Genomic DNA, 22,712 nt, shown 5'->3' with positions numbered 1-22,712 from the left:
GCTTGGAGTCCCAAAGTGGGCTTGTCCAAACAAGACGCAAATCACAGTCTGGCTCCCGAGGCAGCAGAACATTCTCCGCTGTTATTTGTCCTCTGTTATTTATTAATTGTTTTATTTGGAACGTAATATTATCCCTGGGGAGTCACGAGAAAATATTAAGCAAATTATGTGATCGAGGGTCTCTCCGTGGTTTTTAAGTGATAAATCAGCTTTGGTTAAAGAGCAGGATGAAAATTGATTTACATATACATATAACGACAATGAGCGTTTAACTGAACTGTATTCTCTCTGCCATTTTTTTGCAGGGGTTTTGGAAAGCAAGGATTCCAATGCCAAGGTAACTTTTGTTCTGTCGGTGATGTCTGCATTTATCGTTTTCATACCTTTAGTGTGACACTGACAGCGACATGTTCTTCACTCTCATAATTTGTGAAGAGCCCGCTGTTTTCTTTCTGAAGTAGCCTATGTGGATCTTAGCGGTGCATGTAGCACGTTGGCTAAATAACGACCATGATAATACCTCGGCAAAACGCGAGCTTAATCTCATTATGCTCGCTGGACTTCCATTTGAGGAGAATGCACTCGATTCCACCCACAGCCCTGCAGGGGCTCAAATCACAGCAGATGAAGCTTGAGAACAATACGTGAGGATCCAATTAAGTTACCTGACCCACCCAACTAACATGACCAGCTGGGGACTGTACCAGGATCTTACTAACTTTTCAAAAACATACTTCTCCATATCCAGAGAGGGATGCCCCCCCCCCCCCCCCAGATAGGTTCTGGGCACATCTGACAAGCTGCTTGTCACTGTTCGCTCCCCATGGTGGTGCTTGGTGGGGGTCACTGAGGGGAATAATTGTGTTTGTCGCACTCCATGTTCTGAACACCATGCCTCCAGATATTTCGGGTTATCAAACCCAGGAATGCAAGAAGAGCCACTCGCTGACTTCCAGTCAGGCCTGTGAGAGATGCATTATGTACAGTCCCAAGGAATTCTGGGAAGGTACGATCTGGGCAAAGATACGCTGCCGATGTGGCTGCAGGGGTCAGTGTGCTGAACTGCGTGTGATCGTGATGTTTGCAATTTCACCACAGGAAGTGAGTGTGCAAACATAATGAAAACTGGCAGATTACTTCCTGTTGATCACTCTTAGCCATGAAGCTTCCATCCCTGTTACTTAAAAACAAAATTCACTTGTACATTTCTTGTGTGTTTAATTCCAGCGTCTTGCTTTGTCCCTTGTATCCAGCTGTTTTTTTTCCCTGCAGCCGGGAGCTTCCTTTGGTGTTGGTATATTTTTTCCCTTCCCTCCATAACTAGATCCCGCGCTGTGTGATCCGTCTCGAAGGAGCAGGGGCTGCCTTGGTCGTGGCGTGAAGCTGTGTGGGAGGATCCCACCGCACGGCCTCGGAGATGTGGTCACGGCAGCGTACGCATGCGCTGCCAATAGTCACTCCTGCTCCGGGCCACTCTGGCCTTGGCGTTTCTAGATGTGCCCTCTGATCACTTCCGTGACTTGCTCTGCTAAGCCCCCCAGGAAGTGTGCTCCCCTCAGTCCGGTTGGGAGGAGCTGGAGGGGTGAGGACAGCCTGTTTTCCTCCGCTGCGTGGAGCACCTCACCATGCCAGTGTTCCTGCTCTCGCACAGCCATATAAGACGTTGTCGTTGGCGATAGATGCGCTGGTAACAGACTGCAGGTGTCGGCGCAGCTGTGGTCTGGAACACTGTGATTGGACACAGTTGACGTCTTACTTCCCTTCTTAATTCTGCTGGTAAATAACACTGTCTGTTGTCAGTGGGTTTTCTCCCGTTAGCCAGGGCTGGCAGATCAGCATGCCGGAATGGTCCCGTTCCAAATTGGAGGCTGAGACGCGTCCTGCTGGCCCATCCGGACTCGTGGTGCGTAATGCCAAGCTGCTCAGTGACCATAGCGGAGCCCGAGTCTTAAGGAGGGGAACGGCCCCCAGCTGACTATGCTCTCACTTGTGGCTGATGTCATTCTTTTGCCTGCTTCATGACCTCATAAAGAGGGATGTCCACTTCTTTTCGGGTTGACACATCTCAACCATGCTAAACTAATTAGACTAATTAGGACAACGTACTCCACAACTTACTCTACAAAACGGAGCAAGTTGAGAGAGACGTCAAGACAATTTCCCCACAGGGATCAATAAAGTATCTTATTATTATTATTATTAATAATAAATGTCTAGCTGACATACTTCTGATGAACTTGTACTTGTTGACGATGAACTTCTACAGTCCAAACATGGCTTTGTTTTTCTGTTCCTTTCTTGCGTTTTTCCCCTTCTGTATGGTCAGGGACTGTATAAGGACAGGAGTGGATGTTATTCTTAGGGTATCCCAGGGTGGGGGGTGGTAACAGTTACCAGTCATAGCCCTAAACGTGCCCCCGGTTCATACTGGAGCATTCCACGCCTCTGTGATGTGGAAACATTCGGCGGGTACCGTTTGTGTTCCAGATGCCCAGGTACCCCAAATGAGCCAGAGACGGAAAAAGCTCTGACTGTCCGTTGCGTTAGAGACACGGACTGAGAACGTGGCCTCGGCATCAGTAAAGTGCCGCTGTGTATCCCAGCGTTGACGGAGGGGCCCCGTGGCCCCTGCGGACGACTGTTACAGGACGCAACGTTCCTGCCCGTCTAGCGGTATGAACGAGATGGAGGGTCGAGCCTTTCCTCATGTTCTGTCTCCTCCCCCCCGGCCTTTGAAGTGAGGTGCCAGGGCTGGGGAGGGTCTGTCTGGGCCGGGCAGCCAAAGCGAGTCTGCAAGGCGTCAGCTCATGGAGCGGAGCTGCTGGGGGAAGCAAAACACGCAAGCATTCCCCCCGCCCCCCCCCCCTTTCAAAAAAATTGCTCATGAAAATATCTGTTCATCGCGCTGGGCTCTGACCGCTCGTGTGGTGTTTGTCCTTCTGCCAGGAAGTGGGGAGTGGGGGGGGGGGGGGCGTGCATGTGGTGAGGTTTAATGTCACGTGCTGCCAGTGTGACAGCACTCAGTCTTTTGGGCTCGGCCCCTGCCGAGTTTCCGGGCTTCTGTGTCTCGCTTAAGTTTGCCAGCAGCGAGCTGGATTTGCCGCGATTGCTGGACTTGCTCGGATCTTCCCAGACCATGTCTGTCATGCCGCGTTGCCTTTTACACGTGTTCCTTGTCGTTCTACACGCTTCGGGCGTCAGGTTGTCTGCGGTTGTCATGTTACACGCTGTGAGCCTTGGATGACGAGGCCCAGGGAAAAGCTACAATGTCGCCTATTTTGTGCAGGCTAGCTGACGCAGGTGGTGTGTCACAAACAAAACAAACAGTTTCGCAATTACAATGAAGGTGAGATTTCAGGAATAATGACCCAGACCTTGTGTTCGGGCTGTAGGCAGCAGCTTTGTCAAGACTGATCTTAGTTCTGAAGCAGCTGATTTTTCATAATACTGTGTCCCTATAGTAAGAAGGGGCTCGTTATTGTTACCATAGTAATGGCAGGCCGTGGCATGAGCATGGGTAAGAGTGAGCGTCTTAGCGTTTGTGTAGCATGAGCTCTCTCCTTAGTGTTAGCATGATAAAAATCTGCATTTTACTGCTCACATCCAGTGACAGATTTTTGGCTTTTTTAAGGTGCTGTGCTTAAAATTAAAAAAATTGTAGACATTCTGGCTAAAAATACTTCCCCAGGAAGGCTCTGAAAGGGATTCTGGTCTGTTACGGGATGAATACACAGACAAAGAGGCCAAGCGCTCTGCACACGCAGAGGTGACATGAATTCAGAAATCCGGAGGTGTGACTCTGCAGTGTGACCTGCTGAGCCTCCCTGCCGCCATCATGGAAGGTCATTAATTGTTTGTATGCTGAATCAACCTGGGCTGTTTTCATCCAGCTACTGAGGTGCGACAGCCCAACGCTTCTGGCGTGAACCGGTCAAACTGTATGCTGCCTGTGCAGAGAAAAGAAACCCCGTGCCCCAAAATCTACAGAATATTAAAATGCCAGCGAGGTCAAAATTTTGGCTTTTATTCTGAAGGTAGGTGTCTAACAGTTAGTGATCCACGTTTGTGGAAGGAAGCCAAGGTCTGACTTAGCGTATCCGTCTCACTGTGAGTTAGCAGGGCGCGCTCTCGCTGTGAGTTAGCCCGGTGTGAGTTAGCAGGGCGCGCTCTCGCTGTGAGTTAGCCCGGTGTGAGTTAGCAGGGCGCGCTCTCGCTGTGAGTTAGCCCGCTGGGAGTTACTGTAGCAGGGCGCGCTCTCGCTGCGAGTTAGCCCGCTGGGAGTTACTGTATAGCAGGGCGCGCTCTCGCTGCGAGTTAGCAAGGCACGCCCCCTTCACAAGGTAGCCTGCTGTGAGTTAGCAGGGTGCACTCTCTGAGTTTGCTCACTATGAGTTATCAGGGCGTTAGCTGGACTCTCACTGTGAGTGTCCCTCTTTCTCTGGTTTGTAACACTGAATCTGAGTGATGCTGTAAAGGTGGCATAATGAGCACGCGAGCCCTCCTTTCCTTCTGTGAAAGCAGGAGGCCTGCTCTCTGATCGCCTCTCAAAGTGCAGAGGAGCACCAAAAAAAGGTTTATTGTTATTATTTATTAATGTGATGATTTTTTTCCCCCACTGCCTTCTTTTTCCACTTGATGTCATGGACGTGCCTTTCAGGTTTTGGTTGAAAGCTTTGTATTCATTGTGCTGAGATTTCCATTAAGGCAGTGTGGCGTTTGAGTGTGGATGCAGGTGGAGTTGAGTCATTGTCTCCTCCTCTGTTTTGTTGGTCTGGTGCCTAATTTGTTTTCCAAAGGATAATGAGATATTTTTTCAGGTTTGGCTCTACATTGGTTAAGATTTAAAGCGGGCTATGGACATGCAATGCAGATTGCACGCAGAGTGCTAAATATTCATAATTACATTATGTCTGTGAGGTTGTGTTATTTATTTCTTTGCCCAGATAATGTTTTAGTAACATCAGTGGTTAAAGAAGGTTATTTTATGCAAAAAAAAAAAAATACAACTGCAATTGCTAGAATATGCAGTGATAAACACTTGATATAAAAAATTCAAATCTACCCCCAGAGGTTGGAAGAATTTCATATTAGCGCTTTGGGCTAAAGTCATTGTCGGGGCCCTCCCTACAGCATAAAACGCTGCTGTAACCACCAGAAAAATCACCTTGGGTCGACTACAACTCGGGGCCCTGGGCTTACAGCCCAGGTTGGCCTGTGCGTGAGTCCTGCTTTGCATATGCACCCTGTTTTGAAGCCAGGCAATAAAACAGAATGGAATACAGCTCAGGAATTCCGAGCCGGGTGACATGTTGCCGTAGCATTACCGTCTAAAGGCCACAGGGGGCGACTCACGTGAGGCTTTCAGCCAGAGAAGCCGACCTTGGCGCCTTCATGGTGAAGCAGCATGAAGAGGCGTGCCTTCGCTGGAAGCTGAGCAGCCCCTCGCTAACGACTAAAAGCGACCGCTAATCTTAGCACATCCCCCGCCGGGCTCCATGTGACCATCCCACCACGACCGCGTTCAGCTCTCCGTCCCTCCAAACCTCGGTGATCTGCCGTTCTCTGCCCCGCCAGACTGGCCGGTCCCTCTGCGCGCTGGCAGCGCCCGGGGACGCGTGATGATGTCAGAGCAGCGGCAGCCCCTTTCCAAACATCCCTGTGCGGCCGTGCGTTCCGTCCAGGCGGTCGGCGCGAGAGCGCCGTTTCAGGCCCTCGTTTTGAGGTTCTACAGAAACATTCTGCTTGTGGATTTTCACGGCCAGCCGATTTTCTGCGTGGATCTCCCTCGACTGCTGACTTGCGTTAATCTCGTGGTTTAATCGGATGTAGGCGTTGAAAGCTGACTTTGTTTGTTAAGCATTGTGCCAGCAAAAAAAAGAAATAAACGGGAGAGAATGTTGCCTGTGATTCACAACATTAAGGGAATTAAGCCATGCTTAACACTGTACTGCACAATACTGAATCTGTATGCTAACAGGTTAGATACGGAGATATTATTATTATTATTTCATTTAGCCACTCCGACCATCATAGCACTGCTGTGATGGTTCTGTTACGGAACCAGAAGACGGCTCTTTATTTTTTTGAGGGCAACTAGCAGGTTGTGTCAGACCCCAGTAGGGGTGCTTCTGTTGTACTGTAGAGCACCATAGACTGTAATTTACCTTGGACGTGAAGTGAATGAGTAATTAAGAATATGTATTCATGGTGAGATTTGGGGATTTTCAGAATGCGGAACAGACTCTTTGGTCGACATTAAAAAATGATGTGGACGTGTGGATGTAGTCACCCTAAGGACGTAGTCATGGGCAGCTATGCAAAACTGTTCGTTAAAACCACTCTTTTTATTATATGTTTTTGTAGTTAAAAACCAGACCTTTCTGCATAGGTCATTTGGGATTCGTTGTTATTATTTATCTGTTTGTTTGTTTTTTATTGACGTTGTTTGAGATCTCTGATCCTTTAGCTACCATGGGGCTGACAGGGCACAGAGATGCTTCCTCTACACCGAGACTCTCTGGAGAATACGGGGACGAGCATAGTTACCCCCATTCGTTTGACTGACAGTCCAAACGATTCGATGTCGTTTAATTCATGCGAGCTGAGTGGGGGCACGGGGGCGGGGGGCTTCCTCGATACTCATGTGAAAATGAGGAAGAATATATTGTTAATTACGTAATGACTTTATGGTAATTTTGAGACTGTTTTCCTGTTTCCAATGGGTGATTAAATGAGGAGAGCATGTATGAACTGAACGTGCCTGATCTACCTAAGGCAGTGTTTCTCAAACCGGTCCTTTGGGCAACAGACCCCCCAAGACGTGGACTGTTTGGCAGGGAGCTGGGAGGGAGCGAAAACATGGACCGTCTCAGGGTCCCTGAGGAGCGGGTTGGAAAACACGGGTCCAAGGCCCTCTCACTTTCCCTGCTGGATAATGGGTTCAGCTGCTGCTGTGATCTTCGCTGTCAATCCTCGTGTCGACATACTGAACAATGGCGGGAGCGAACATGAGCTTCAGTGGAACAGCCCTGGCACCTTTATCGATGTGTAATTCGATCGCGGTGGCGACATCACGGCGGCGACATCACGGCGACCCTGCGCTTTACTGAGGCTTCCCTATCACAGTGCCAGCGCGGGAGCTCTGCGGCTCAGCGGGCCAAAAGGTGAGCGGGCACAGTCTGCAAGGTCACGGGACTCTCTGAGGCACTGATTCCCAGAATCCCTATCGCGTGTCCCTGGTCTTACTGAAGCTGCGAAATGCTCTTGTCTAATTCCAGTTTTGTTTCTGTAGATTTACGCTGAAAATTGACAAATAGTGACCGTTGCCTGTTTTTTTTTTTGTTTTTTTTTTTTGGAAGGTTTTTGCGGGCAGGTCGTGGCGAGTACCCAGGAGAAGCCTCCATAAATAAGTCCGTCACCGCGGTGAGGTATTGCTCATGCGCCAGGCGTCTATAAATGGCACCAGTGCTTTGTGCGCCCATCCCCGTGCCCAGGATGACCTGAACCTCCATTCACTCACTTTGAAGGTGGAAGGTGCTCGGTCTTCGTGGAGCTGACAGTCCAGAAGCGGCTTCCGGCTGCGTTTGTGTCTGCCGTGTCTGATGCCGTGTATGTTGGTTGGTTGATGGGGGGGGGGGGGGGGATGTGAGCCAGCTGACCACTTTCCACGGCGACCCGGTACCTGGCAGACGAGCTGCTCTCTTCATTCCCCGTTTCACTCTTCATCGCTCTTGCTCAGGACGTCGACGTTATGCCTTCCCAGCCCTTTCATCGCAGCTTTGAACTGCGCGGAGGCTGAATTGGGCCATTTTATTTGCCAGGAGTTCTGTCCTGGAGTGCGTCCTTTTGTCTGATACACCCCCTTGCAGTGGGGAGGGGGGCACCCATGTATGCTTTTTGTACAGCCGTGCCCGCTTGAGGAAGCCATTTACTCTGTCATCTCCTCTCTCTAATTTACAGAGCAGGTGCATTCTGGAATGGTTTTCTGTGTATTGTCAGGTGGCGTCTGTGTGTGTGTGTGTGCGTGTGGTATGTATATATTACATTGTGGGGACATTTGGTCCCACAATGTGATTAAAAACCTGCTATTTTGACCTTGTGGGGACATTTTTTCAGTACCCACAAGAGGAAACTGAATTTTATGAAAACCTGTGCATGCAATCAAAAACTAAAAATGCCAGAAAGTCTTTGGTTGCTTATGTTTAAGGTTAGGGCTGGGTAGCGGTTAAGGTTGCCATTGTTTGGGTTAGGGTTTTTCCTATAGAGATGAATGGACGGTCCCCACAAAGACGTGTGTGTGTGTGTGTTTGTTTGAACTGATGAACATGTCCCTACAAGACAAATGGCTTTTTTTTTACTTTCTTGTGATTTGAGTTTGCAATGGAGGTTTGTGGCAGCCACTAGTCCTCACAAATCTTAGGTGTGTATGTATATGCGTGTATGTATGCATGCGTGCGTGTATGTATGCATGCGTGCGTGTATGTATGCATGCACGCACGCATACATACACGCACGCATGCATACACGCACGCACGCACGTGCATGCGTGCGTGCATGCATGCGTGCGTGCGTGTATGCGTGCGTGCGTGCGTGCGTGTATGCATGCGTGCGTGCGTGCGTGCGTGTATGCATGCGTGCGTGTATGTATGCGTGCGTGCATGCATGCGTGCCTCCCTCCGCTAGCCTAGTGGCAGGTGGATAGTCATCTGGTAAGTGTGGGCGGGGCCACGCTGTCATTCAGGGCCGCAAATCGATCGGATCCTGAATGGGAGCACGGCAGATGCAGGTTCTGAGCCGCACCCCCCACGACGGCTCCTCCAGTGCGGCACGCGGAGCCGCAGCTGAAATGCAGCATAAACGTGGGCTCCCACGGTGCTGTTGCTCCCGCTTATTTTTTGAGGTGCAATGGGCGGTGTGCGGTTATGCAACGTGCTAAATATAGCGCATTTATTTTAACGAGCTTTGTGTTGTGGGAATATCCACGATGTCTCTCCCTCCAGCTTCACGCTTCTCGCTATGTCGTGCCGAAATGTTTACCAGCGCATGGGAGTGGACGTCACCGGCTCCTTCGTCTTCAGTTGCTAAGGAGGCCGAGTCCCAGTCAGACATAATTACAGGATCTCAGTGCTGTGATTAAAATAGAGCTGCTATCAGACGTAGATGTTGACTAACCGCAGTGCGTGTGTGTGTGCTGCCCTTCCAGATACAGCTGGGACATACGGTTAAGAAAACTGTCCTAAAAGTCATTCAGGATAAAAAATTTGGGCCTCAAATCCCAGGAAGGGAATCACTGATGAAGTGGACTATAGGATCCAGCTGTGCTGGACGGCACCAGTGATATAGCGATAATAAAAATAGCGTTGATGACGAGGACGGCGGTGATGGTGTCGGTAGAGTAGCTCTCTCTGTGGCGCCCCTGTTCCTGTTCCTGCCGGGAAGGCATATGGTCCCACGGATCATCGGCTTCCACGAGCATCAGTGTTCTCCACCCCAAGCTGCCCCTTCCACGTCAGTGTGTCTCCCTGCGCTTGCGTGCGTGCGTGTGCGTGTGTGTATGTGTGTACCTGTGTGTGTGTGTGTGTGTCCTCGTGGCTCTCTGAACATGATCTCCTCTGGTGGCTTCTCGGCAGCTCGTTGTCCTTGCTTTTGCGCGGGAAATCTCGCCTCCCCTCAATTCACCCTGTCGAACCCCAGTATGACTCCTAGCCGACGTGGCGCCCTAAAGGATAATCACCGCCGGCGCCCTCCTCGGAGCCAAAGTGAAACTGCTGGGAAGTCGGTGCCCCCTTAGAAGTTGGTGCCCTAGGCGGCCGTCTATGTGGGGAATTTCTTAATGACACACAAAGGTGAGACCAAACTTGGGGGCAAAGACCAGTCACCTGCAGTGACACCATGAAGCTGGGGGTTAAGGGCCTTGCTCAAGGGCCCATGGATATGTGGCAATTCTGGGGAAGCCAGACTCGAACCAAAGACCTTGCACTTACAGGTACACATGTTGCGCCCACAATTTAATTGTATTTATATTATATTAGTTTGGGGTCCAGACTCAAATTGTCAATCAACCATGTTTATTCCCCCCCATAATGATACTGAAGACATGTAACTGTAATGAGACTGAAGACATGTACTGTGTAACAGAGGATAATCTCATTTGGTTTCATATCAGAGCTGATGCAGACGGTGCTCATGGCACCTTTTGACCCCTGGGGGTCTGCATGCAGGATTGGAGGCTCCGCCTTCATCGGAGGGTTTATTCCCTGTTTCCGTAAACATTGGCCCTCCTTTGACCCAGTGGCCGCTTCCCCGTTGATCCTCCTCGCTGTCAGGGGGGAGAATTATGTTTCCATTATGTTTTCATGAGTAGGCAGTTGGAGAAAGCTTGTCTGTCTCAAGCACTAACCGTTCGTATTTCGGTCTCTGCGGTAAAAGCCCTGTAAGGTGATAAAAATGCCACTGGGATTTTTTTTGGCAGATTTCAGGGTGATTAGGTATCTTTATTAGAGCCGTAAAAAAAAATAATCACGTTTTCTCAGCTTGCATAGCAACATGAAATGGAGGGAATGTCGTTGCATGAAAATGTCTTGCGTGTTTTGCGTTGTTGTCCTTTTCCCCGGTTAAGCTTGGGTCTGTCCGCTGCTCCGCGACTACATGCCGTTCTCGCCCCGCGTCCTCTGCAGGCCGAAAGATGAGCAGCACTGCAGTTAATAAATTATTCGCTTGTCCTTCCACGCTTGCTCTCGCAATTTTAACTGTGCCAGAGAGTAACAGCATTCTCCGATTGGCCAATCGATTGCTTGGCAGTGCCACGGGTCCTACTGTGACATGTTTAGGTTTTGCCTAAAACTTTCTGAAAAAGTTCGGTGCCCAGTACAGGGATGTGAAAGACCCTCTAGCGGTATGCCCGCCTGTTGAGTTTGCATCTCCCTGTGAAGCCTCAGTGCGCCTCGATGCTTGAGGACATCGCTCTGAGCACGCTTAAAAGTGCTGAAACAATAACCACCAGCTAGTCATTTTGCCAAGAAACCGCGTCCATTTTTTGTTGCTGCTGTTGTTCAATCCAGGCCAAAAAGCCCACAAATGCAACACCTTTCTGCAGTGTGTCTTTTTTTATGTGAGAATGCCACTGTTTGGCTCAAAGGTCAGGTGTTCTCCTGATGTGAACCTTTTTTACGAAGAGCCCCCCAGGCACCCGGGCCTGTTCCAGTCATCTGTAAATAAACATCTTATTTGCAGAGCCTCGGGGGTGGTCTGCCTGCCCTAGTTGGAAGGGACACACCAAAGACCCCTTCTTCACTAGGCACGTGGGTCGCTGCCCAAATCGAATTGATGGCTAAGGAGTGAGATACTGGTGTCAGAGTGGCCACCGGTCCTTAAGATGTCTGTATGTGACGGCGTGCCCCGGCCGACCTGCCTTTGACTACCAGAGCAGAGGCGTGAGTCCCAGTGAAAGCGTAGTGCGTGAAAATAACAAGGGAAGCGAGGCTGACGGTCAACAGTAGAGCAGCTAATGTCTCTCTCTGCTGGAGGAGCAGAAGTGTGGGGCGCTAACTGGAACGGCTAACACTCTCCAGGTGCCGGCGCCATGTGAGAGCTCCCAACTGACTGGGGGATGACTCAAATCCCGCACGTACACGTGCCTGTTAGCATGTAGCATTTTAGCATGCTTGCCGGCCACCCTGCCGAACATGTTTTGTCTGGGATTTTGGATAAACAAATGTTTGGTTTGACCAGGCAGGATTACAAGCCCTTGCCCCATGAGGTAGGCCTTGCATATGCATATGGTACAAAATCCAAGTCGGGTGGGTTTAAAGGTTGAGTCCTGCTGTTTGCGTTTTGGCGCGGTCACCGTATGTGATCACCAATCATCCGGTGCACTTTGATCTAATAGGTGTTACGCCCAGCACCTACAACTGACATCGCCATATAGAAAGACTGGGAAACCTAAACGGGAAGGCCAATCCGAGGCCAACAAAGATGGCGGCACACAGCAGTGCAGTGGCTTCTCTATCTCTCGGCGTTAGCGTTAGCATTACAGTTAGTAAAACGGCTATCATGTCAGGTGGTTTGAATGTCAATAAAGCTGATTCTGATTCTGAATCCACCACAAGACATCCATTGCTTCCTGGTTCCTGCTCTTTTTGCAGGTGTCTGTCTTTGCCTCGTTGTGTTACTTGCCTTTCCTTGTTTGGTTTAATAGCAGAGATGGCTAAGGAGCCAAATCCCTGGCCAGTAACAGCTGAAAGGTTTCTGTGCAATCTGCATGACCCCAAGAATCAAAGCTACGTAGATGCATTGTGCTCATTTTGGCGTAAATCACTTTTATCCCTCCGCCACTTTGGGTCTTTGCCATTATTAACGCTTGATGTTAAAAAAGCAGCCTTTGAAGTCTTTGGCGTGGAATATTGAGCTATTTTGTGCTACTCCTATATATTTGCATTAATACAGCAAAACATTGCTGCGCCTTGCTATTTAGTCTGTGGTTGCGAGTAAATTGGGGCTTGTTCTCCTGTCTCGCCACCGTGCAAATGCCTGAGCATTTATTAAGCGCAGTGAAGCCGACGAGCACATCAGGCCAGGACCACGTCGTGACAGATCCTGGTCCTCTGGGCCAATCGGGAAAGTGAATATGAATCACTAGAAAAAACAGGCTTCTGCGAGTCACAGAGGAGGTTCATGAAAGCAGCCTCAGAAGTGCAGGCGGACATCTTGCACATTGTAAATTCCGCAGAACTCAAAGATGTCTCATTATTTATTGACCTTGCATAGAAATAATCATGATTTTACTCATATGTATGTGTAATCAGTTACCCAGCCTGGCTTGCAGGTTGATCCTAAGATGTTTAAAATCTAGTTCCTAGTTTAGCATTGGCAGGGTAATAAATCTCCCAGAATTTCAGCTACCGGCTTTCTGGCAAATCGCCATGTGTGTCTGGTTGCAGAGACTCAGAGTGCTTTTCCCAGTGTGATTTGCCTGGAGTGCTTTTCCCAGTGTGATTTGCCTGGAGTGCTTTTCCCAGTGTGATTTACCTGGAGTGCTTTTCCCAGTGTGCTTTGCCCGGAGTGCTTTGCCCGGAGTGATTCGAGGGCTCGGCCCTGCTGTAGAAGAGCTGTGACGGAGGGTCCCTCCCCAGCCATGTTGGGTTTCTCCCCCAGCCGCGCTGATTCACCTGTTTGTGCTGTGGTTTGAAGGAGGTTGATTGTAATCCAGTTAACTGTAACTCGACATTTGCAAGCTGCTTAAACTGTGCCGGGTAATCCCCAGGAATGTGTTATATCTCATGAGGTAGCGAGGAGAGCCTTCTTTAGCAGTGGTGCAGTGGTAATGTTCTCTCCATCACCATCGTGCTCAATGTCGATTCAGGTTCCCTACGCCTAACTGTGGCATGATCTGCCCACATGAATCATCCAACCATTATCACTGCCGCCCCTTACCAATAATCTCTGAAATGTTCCCATCTATTGTAACAATTACATGACACAGTCATTTTGTATAATTTTCCAGAAGAATAGATTGACATCTTTGATGGGGTCATGGTAAATTTTTCAGTTTAGTCCGTACTGACTATTTTTTTGGAGTGAATCTGGCATAGGCTGTTTTCTGGCAACATATATGAAGATGTTGCGTATTAATTTGGTTTGACGGATCGAATTAATTGCTTGCCGTACAGCAGCATTAGCGCGCTGATAGCGAGTGGGTCTTTCCCTTGAGAATGAAAGACGATTTGTCAATAAACTGTTTGACATGTGCCCGGGTAGCCTGCTTGCCAACGACGGAGACTGCGGTGGCGTTTCCTTCGTGGCGGGGCTTTGCGGATATGCAGCAGAATCGAGAAACGCGGGGACGAGAAAATGGCGGGCAGCAGGTACCATGGGAATGGACGACTGTTTGTCTGCACCTGAGCGAAGACCTTTAATAATCCGGGCAAAAAAAAAAAAACCCACTGTAATTAATGAGTTGTCACATGGAGTGGTAAACTGCGTAAATCACATGGGATTAAATAAAGATTAAAGGAAAGCTTATCCACATTAGTAAAATAATAATAATGACAGTGTGGAGAGAGGCCTGTTCAGAGAGTCTGTGGGAGCCGTGCATCGTGGGAAGTCCAAGGAGAAGCTTTGTTGTTTCCAAGCGCTCCTTCCCCTCTTCCCCGGCGTGACTCATCTGCTCTTTCTGTATGGCTTTGACGCCCTGAAGCGCCCACCTGCCGCCTCCCGTTTAGCGTGAACTCGCCGTTCGGGTGACGCAGCTTCAGCGCCCCGCCGGTAAAGCCGCTCCAGGACACGGGTTCGAGGGCCATTCGGGAGGCGCCCCGTACTCGGTGCCGTGCTGCTGTATCTGCTGTAAATCCCCCTAAATCGCACTGAGTAATGCCATCTGGCATTCGGCGAATGCGTGCGAATAATGCGGGTTTGGGGTTCGCACGCCTGTACGTACGCACACCCTGCCTCGCAGAATTCCCAGTAGCAATTAATGAACAATCGATAAAGCGGGCAAGATAAGAAATGACAGACTGTCCGTGGCGTAGTGTGTTTGTTTTGGTACGGAAGCTTAATTCAGTTAATCGCCTAAAAGTCCATTCCTCTTATTTGGGCAAGAAATAAATTGCACATTCCAGGAACTGATCCAACGTGTTATGTGCGCTGGGCCCGTTTTCTGACACGATTTTGTTGCGCTTTTGTGGACTATAAACCATTTCAGTGCGAATGCAAGCATAACGCCTCACCGTGTAAAATTGAAGGTCTCAAAATTTTATATCCCTCCGTCAGTAGTCGTTTGTCTTGCGAAGGAATCATTTTGTCGATATGGTGGTATGCTGACCCGGGTCGAATCGTTACTTTTCCCGGTTGACCTGTTCTCTCGCTGTCGATGTATCAGAAAACCCTTTGTCCTTGCTGATTCGGTCTGGTCTCTGTCCGCTGGCTGATGATATTGAGCGGGCGGGTAGATGGGGGGGGGGGGGGGGACATGAAGGTGATCATAGGGGTATCAGAATTCAAGGCCCCTTCAGCATCCAAATTCTTTGGTGTCTTTGGTTTCTTGTTAAATTACCCAGATAGACGTATTCCAACTCCCATAATGATCCCCTGTTTGGACAGGATGCTGATCTGAGTCAATGGCTGGCAGGGAGACGCTGTTACCTTTAACGGACAGCTCTAAGAACGACCCCCTGCTCTTTTTTATCCATATTATGACTTTTTTTTTTCTAAAAAGACAAACGTGGGTGGTGATTGTGCATGACTAAGTGTGAAACGATATTAATCACACCAAGGACTTTCGGTGCGGCCGTTATGTCAATGGTATTGTTGGGCTGTTTCTACTTGGTTCGTACGACACGCCGCTGTTTGTACAGGCAGAGGATGGAGACCTTCCTCGGGGTGTCATCTTAATGAAAGATTAAGAGAGTATCTATCAAGGCCTGGCCGCTGTGAGATCTTCCAGCAGTATAACGACTAAGAATTGAATTGTGATTCTCTTAAGTAAGTTTACCTAAGACTCATGCTTTACTTAAGCGGGCTGTGTAAGATGCCGTCTGGAGAGCTTTGCATAATCACAGACTGCTTTTATTCACTGTAGTAGGACTTGAGGCCTTTCCCAGATCATCCCTGCAGCGTTTCCAAATTAATTTAGTCATGCCATTTATTAGTTTACGTCCTCCGTGTAAAACAGTGCACACACATCCCGGAGGATACCACAGCTGAGTTACGATCTCTCTCTTTCTCTCTCACGCTCTCTCTCACGCTCTCTCTCTCTCTCTCGCGATGTGGGACTCTGCATTAAAGCTCCTGTGGAGTAACAACAGATAATTGAACAGGTTATTTACTGTTCAAGACTGTAAATGAAATAAATTGACAGTGGAAAGCATCCTCAGCCGTGTGCGCGATTGAAAATCCTCACAGCCAGGCAGCTCAAGGCCAAAAAGACTTTTTTTTTAAGTCAGCAAACATAAGACCCCAGTTTCTTGAGCTTAGCAGAGTGGCCTTTTAGCCTCACTCTGATTGGTCTGTTGGCTTTTCCTGGTTGTGGCCTCGCATCTGGTGGGTGAGCCGGAGGTTGTGATTGGCCGTGGTTGGCTGCTTCTGACCTAAGAGCCAGTGGGCTGAGGAGGTAGTCAAACTAAACTCTGTTAGCTCTGGTTTAACTGCTGATTCTGTTGCTCATAAACTGATACTCGTGCATTTTCTGGCCTGGAGACTAATGGAAAAGCTTGCACAGCAGTGAGGGTGTCGCAAGCACAAAAATAGCAGGATGACTGAACTGATGTAAAAACACCGGGAAACAAAACTTACACAGACAAACCGCAGAGCTGAGGCCTCCGTGCCGTGATTTAGTGCCACCTACCAGCCTGGATATTCACTGTCTCTGTGTGCTGAATTAGACATATGCTTTTAGTGCTTTAATCCTTTAAGCGATCTCCTCAGTCTCACTTTCACTCTGCTGCCGGAGAGGTTTCATGTACTTGGAGAGGCTGCTGTGCCAGAAGTGCAGGGGCCTCCCGTCTCCGATGAGCGGAAAACCTGCTGCTGGTAGCGGAGTGTAAACAGACTTTGGTCAGAGTGACTCTGGGCTGTGGCATCGGAGGGGGGGGGGGGGGAGCGAAGTAAACCTCACTCTCTGTAGTAGGGCTTACTGATGCCCTAAAGTAGTACTGGGACATTTATCTGTCGCTGTGCAAGTGAGATCGCACAAGTACAATGAAATTTAATAGCTGCTGCTGTAATGACATAAATAGCATACATATGTATACAAATATATACATGGAAGGGATGGAAAGTTCAGGTTCAGAAAGAACAAATCCAGGCCAAGATTTTGTTTCAACCAACCACTTGAGTATAAAGTGTCACATTCACAGAGTCCTCAGCTGGTTGGTTGAAGCAAAATCTTGGTCTGGATTTGTACTTTCTGGAACTGAACTTTCTATCTCTTTACATAATCAACCTACCATTTAAAACTTACAGATGAGGTAAGTAGTCCCATCTTTACGGAGCAGTTAATGATGTCTCTTCTAAGCTACATACATCCGCTGCTGTACACGAAAGGTGTGGGGTCACTGTGACATGGAGCTGTGTTGGTGTGTGAGTGTGTGTGTCTCTGCAGACACCATCAGATAGCTGTGAATCTCTGGTACCCAGCAGTCTAATCAGTGCTCGTTCTGCGGGTGGAACACCGAGAGATTATTTCCTGTCAGATGCAGCATGGAGACTGTAGGAGGGGGGTCCAGCCGCAGGCGGAGTACGGGCAGCCGTGTTCGGGCGATGCTGCTGCGCGAGGACCTGTCACAGCTTCTCCAAAGAGCACCGACCTTTTCCCTTCACTGCTTCCTCGACACTGAAGTTTGAAAATGCAGTGTATGCAGTGCTGGGAGGGCCGCACAGGCTGAGTGACACCTCACTGCCAGCTACGCTTTCCCGCCTCTCATGCGCTTCAACTCAGGTCCCCTCACATCCATCCCTCTGGGTTTCAATCTCGTTTCCCGGTTCTTGTTTATCTACGCCTCTCACTCGTTATTAGAAGCATGGGTCAGTGTGGACTCTGCAAAAACATTAACCGTCTGAGACCCATATCCCACAGAGAAATGCTGAACATTATTAATATTCCGGACTACACGACCAAAAGTCTGTCTCGGTGCTTTCCTGCCACTGCCACTGCGATTCCAGTGGTCTCCGTTCACTGTTTCCCAGGTGAGCCGCACTGGCTGCCCACGCCGCGCCATCCGCGCTCTGGCCTCGTGTTTCTAAAGCAAACATATCTCTAATGGAAGCGGTACCTCCTGGCCGCAGCTTGCGGGAATCTGTCTGGGAGGAGATGAATTGTCCGGGTCGCCTGGGGCTTGAGGTTCTGAGTCATTATTTACAGCTGAGGCTCTCGCTCGGTGCGAGTGTGGTGAGTTACGGCTTGGCGGCGCCGTGGAGCAGGCTGGACCGGACCTTCCCCTCACTGGGGGATTCACCCTGCCGTCCCTTTCCGTCACAGCCGGGAGAGACGGGTCCCACGCAGGACGGGCTCCTGCCGCCCCTCACTTCTAAATACTGATCTTCACCTGCTGCCCAGAGTTCTGATCATGACGATGCTTTCATCAAGAGGAGGTCCGCTAACCGCACCATCAGAGCACCAGGGGGCGTAGTGGTTGAGGAGCCGAACCTCCGAGTCTCGTCAATGGGTTCAGCAGAAATGGTTAAAATTGGCAACTATGTGAAGGCACTTGTTTGTGTTTTCTGAGCAACATGACGGTAATTTGCTCTTTCTCTGTCTCCTCCCCTGCAGTGTGCTGTTTTGTGGTCCACAAGCGATGCCACGAGTTTGTTACATTCTCCTGCCCTGGAGCAGACAAAGGTCCTGACACAGATGTGAGTAACTCTTCCTCCCGCTTTTCCTGAGAATCTCGTAGCTGCATAATGTGGTGGCGCCTCATCACGTGACTCGCGAGAGATACGTGTCTGATACATTTGTACAATCACAGTAGTTTTAACTTCCCCCGCGGTTTGGCACAACTTCCGAGTCTTTTATAGTGTGTTTGCTCATCTAAACCCAGTATGCCCTGGACTTGAACCTGCATCCTTCTGGTTACAGTCTGCAGCCTGAACAACTGCACCACCTGCTGGCCTGTTGGCTTTACTGCGTGAGGGAACATGTGACAGGGTCTGACTCTGCCCCCATGAGTCCGTGGGTTACCAAGTTAATTTCCCTTATCTCTGTGGGTGACGGGTTAGGAACAATGTGCTCCGGAGATGACAATCAGTCCTGGTTTAATTTTCATGGACTGGTCCTACCCCCTCTGCTCCACGCACACGCAGCCATGAAGATGCCAGCACTGGGGACATGCACTGAGGGAGGGGTCCAGATGGCACCACCCCCTGCCCAGGCCTCCTGTCTGTGACCATGAGTCACCCGCTTCTGGCCGCGCAGCTCTGAGTCACTGCCACTGCTGTCACTGGGCTCCGCCCCCTGCATCACGTCACCTCGTGTGACACGCCCATCGGTCAGGGCCAATCAGGCGCACACATACACCGGGTTCCTTCATGAAACACACTTTGTTAAAAAGCCAGCCTTGTTTTTGTCTTAAGGTCCCCCCCCCCCCCCCCCTTCTGAGAATGGCCCAGCTGTGGACATTAAATCGCTTCCCTATGCAGAGACTTCCTGCAAGGTGCTTGGCCCCAAAACCTACTAGATCCCAAGAGGACTATCCAGCAGCCCAGAGTATGTAGAAAACCAAATGATTTGTACTTGGTTCCTCAGGCCATACAACCTTGTTTCCTGGGCGATTCCCCTCTGGCTCTTTGTCTGTATATGGAGGGTCAATGGGCAGCCTTCATTCAGCTATCCGGCCAATGGGCAGCCTCCATTCAGCTATCCGGCCAATGGCACTGGCCTTCAAGGCTCCTCCTCCCGCGAGAGCCGGCGGCAGATGGGCGGCCGCGAGGCCTCCGGCAGGGGGGGGTATGCGATGGCCGATGCCGAGTGTCAGCCCCGCCCGCTGCGGCTGCCCCGCTCTCCGCTGTGAGTGCCTGCGGCGAGAGATCAGGAGGCGTTGATAAATAAATCCGCTTTTACTGTCACCTGCCCGGCAGAAGCCAGGGAGCACGAATCCGTCACCCGCGAGCCTCCGTACTTCCAAAGATACGCTGTTTCCTCTTAAGATTTATTCTCTATATCTAATATATAATTAAGCTTTAAAAGCTAATTAGCAGCAAAGGTTAATCTTCCTTTAATTAAATGCAGGAAATTATGTCGGGATTATTAATATCTCATGGTTGATATTTGAGGTTACGTGAGTAGTTTAATGTAATTCTTATACCAAAAGACCGCTTATTGTCGGAGCTCTGGAGATTCCCTGCCATTTTTTTGCGTCTTGGTCCCGCACGCAGTTAATTCAAGGCAGAAAAGTTAATTTCATAAGGTACATGGATGCCGCTAATTGTTCAAGCCATCTGGTCAAAATTATCAGCCCAAAATGAATCTGCTGCGACGAGCGTGTAACACAGCCCGTTTAATGGGCGCTGGCCGCCGCCTATGGCGGCTTTGGAATGTGGGGGTTTGCATCTGCGGGGAGAATAACTGGGCGAACGAAAGCCGACAATCACACTGGTGTTTAATGCTCGATGGAAACTGACTTTTTACTAATACATACATGGGCGTAAATTTCATTTAACAGTAGGGGGGGGGACAATAAATATAAAATTTCTCATGAGCAATTTTTGAAGGGGACACAAATAATACAATCAAATTGTACTTATGAAGATATGTCCCCACAATGAAAAACTTTGCTTCTATCATTATCATTGTAGCATGGAGACTGCGTCATTATGGTTATTTTCAAAGGTTTTTTCAGGTTCAATGACAAAGCAGATTTTTCTTCAAAACTATTTATTGCATTGTTTGTTATGTTGTTTACAGTCAAGCCATCAACATACAATAAAATTTAAACATGACTTTAAATGCATAATAGAAATTGATTATACAAAAAAATACAGTGGGGTCAGTTCGGACGTAGCACAGTGCTCATTTAGTAAATGCACAGCTAAACAAATATGCTAATTGTGGCCGTTAATGTTAAGTTAACATTATGCCAAGTCGTCACAAATAAAACAATGCATGGGAAACGGCTTTGGCGTGTTAGTTTCAGTGCACTATGCAACAAGCTATTGTAAACAAGCTAACGTTAACTAGATAAGTAATATTTTAATCGCTAATATAGCAGATTCATGGAAAATTACATCGGTAATCAGCATTTTTGCCGCAACTAATTTATGAATGAGTCTGCATCAACTACATTAAAGAGAATCGCTTTATTTAAAGTGAATAAAATACCTTACTTACTGGAGTTCAACATTAATTGAGCCACACCCCTGACTCGTGTGCGTGGAGTAGGCGATATGAACTGGGAAAGCAGGCAGTTGGCCAAACCACTGTGAGAAAGGGGAGGGGGAACTTAACTGTTTCTAAATGCATTTTTTGCGCTTGTTTTTTTTTCTACTTACAGAATTATTTTAGATATACATACATATATTTTTCACAATAGATAGTGCGATTTTTTTTTTTATATATATATATATTTTTTTTTGGGGGGGGGGGGGGACAACCCTTGGATAGGGGGGGACATGTCCCCTCCGTCCCCCCCGGGATTTACGCCCATGAATACATACGTATTAGGGCTTTACTGTTTTAGTAAATATGCCTGTTATTTCTTAAGCTCTCAGCATCCAGATGTACATATTTACAGAGTGCAATGACAATGATGATATTCTATTCTATTATGCTGACATACACTAATTTCTATGGAAACATCCTTGCATACATGTTTTCATGCTGACTGCAGGATGTCATAAGTAACGACCACAACACAACACACATCACCACAAATGCATTATGTATCCAGTTTTGAATTCCTCTGAAGCATTAATGAAGTGGGGATTTCTATTCCTAGGAGTGAGTTACGTACTGCACTGAGTAGTGTTTGTTTGTTTGTTATGTAGGTAGGTAGGTAGAGCCGCTGTCTCTCATCGCACACTTCAGCAAGCTAAAGGCCACCGTGGTCTCAGCTCATACTCCCGGGTGCCATGTGTTCACGTGATGCTAATAGGAATAGCACACAGAGGTCTGTTTTCTCCGAACCGCCGACTGTTTTAACGGTAAACCGACAGATCGTCGCACTATGAGTGAAAACCCCCAAAATATCTCAGATTCTTTTTTTAGATCTCCATTTTTATTTTTGCCCGGTTTTGCCCGGTGAGCGTACTCGACATGACGCCACTTGGAAGACGGCCGGCGTCCGTCAGCCCGACTGCCGATATCGGAGGATGCGTAAAGGTTTCCATTACGTGTGTTTTTATGATTTGCCGTCGTTTTGGAGAGATGAAGACGACGTGGCTGGAGAGCAGGTGGTGGGAATGGGGGGAGTGGAGTGGGGGGGGGGGGGCAGGAGCGGAGTTACATAAGAGCCAAAGTCTCCCTCACACTGCGGAACCGAGCGAAAGTGACACATGGCCACCATGAGACCGTTTACTGTGCCCACTGGGCAGAGCCACACGCTGCGCCTACCCGCTCTACGGCGCCACCTCCTGCCCCACCGGCAGAAGGCACCACGGTTAAGGAGGTGGACAGCATGACAGGGAACACATCCCCCCCCCAGCACACATGCACGTATCTAATATCAAGCACTGAACAAATCTGCTACACCGACCACTTAATGTACTTAATCCACATATTAAATTATCTAGTCCTTCTCAAAGCACAGATAGATAAAAAAAAATGTTTGCAGAGGAACTGTTTGGAGATTTTCTAAAGGTTCCCCAGGGAACGGAAAGACCTGAGGTCCCCTTTTAGGCCCTGATGTTGAAGCATCAGAACATCAGTCGTCCTTTGGGTGGTTTTTAACAGAGGGACTTGAATGATGGCCGCTGCTTTGTGAAGCTGCCTGGGAGAATATCGTGCCTCTGGGCCGTAAAAGAACAGCACGTTTGATGAGGTCATATGACCAGCAATGGAAAAACAGCATGTATGAGAAAACTGTAGGCTAATTTTTCGGAACCCACCCCCCACTTCCAGTTAGCCGATAGCAACCTGGTTTACTGTGGGTGGGGTGGTCAGTGCTGGCACTACAAGAAGACATGTTTGTGAGCCAATCATAGCTTAAAAATTATGACTTGGTGTTTATCTATATGTCTGCCTGTCTGTCTGTCTCACATTCATCCCATCCCATATCACTGGGTGAAAC

The 22,712-nt window shown here is 48.8% G+C and overlaps 1 protein-coding gene across 2 annotated transcripts in view; it reads left to right on the top strand.

Annotated features, from left to right (window-relative positions):
* LOC111843225 (protein kinase C alpha type-like) overlaps positions 1-22,712 on the top strand; it is a 56,164-nt gene that overhangs the window by 1,634 nt on the left and 31,818 nt on the right. For both annotated transcript variants that reach the window (XM_072705043.1, XM_072705042.1), the window contains exons 2-3: positions 306-337; positions 18,263-18,345. In XM_072705043.1, coding sequence (XP_072561144.1) covers positions 306-337; positions 18,263-18,345 — 115 coding nt within the window. The remainder of the gene's footprint in view (positions 1-305; positions 338-18,262; positions 18,346-22,712) is intronic.

This window comes from Paramormyrops kingsleyae, chromosome 22 (assembly GCF_048594095.1).
Source record: "Paramormyrops kingsleyae isolate MSU_618 chromosome 22, PKINGS_0.4, whole genome shotgun sequence".
Lineage (NCBI taxonomy): Eukaryota > Metazoa > Chordata > Actinopteri > Osteoglossiformes > Mormyridae > Paramormyrops > Paramormyrops kingsleyae.
This window is presented reverse-complemented; position numbering and strand designations above follow the sequence as displayed.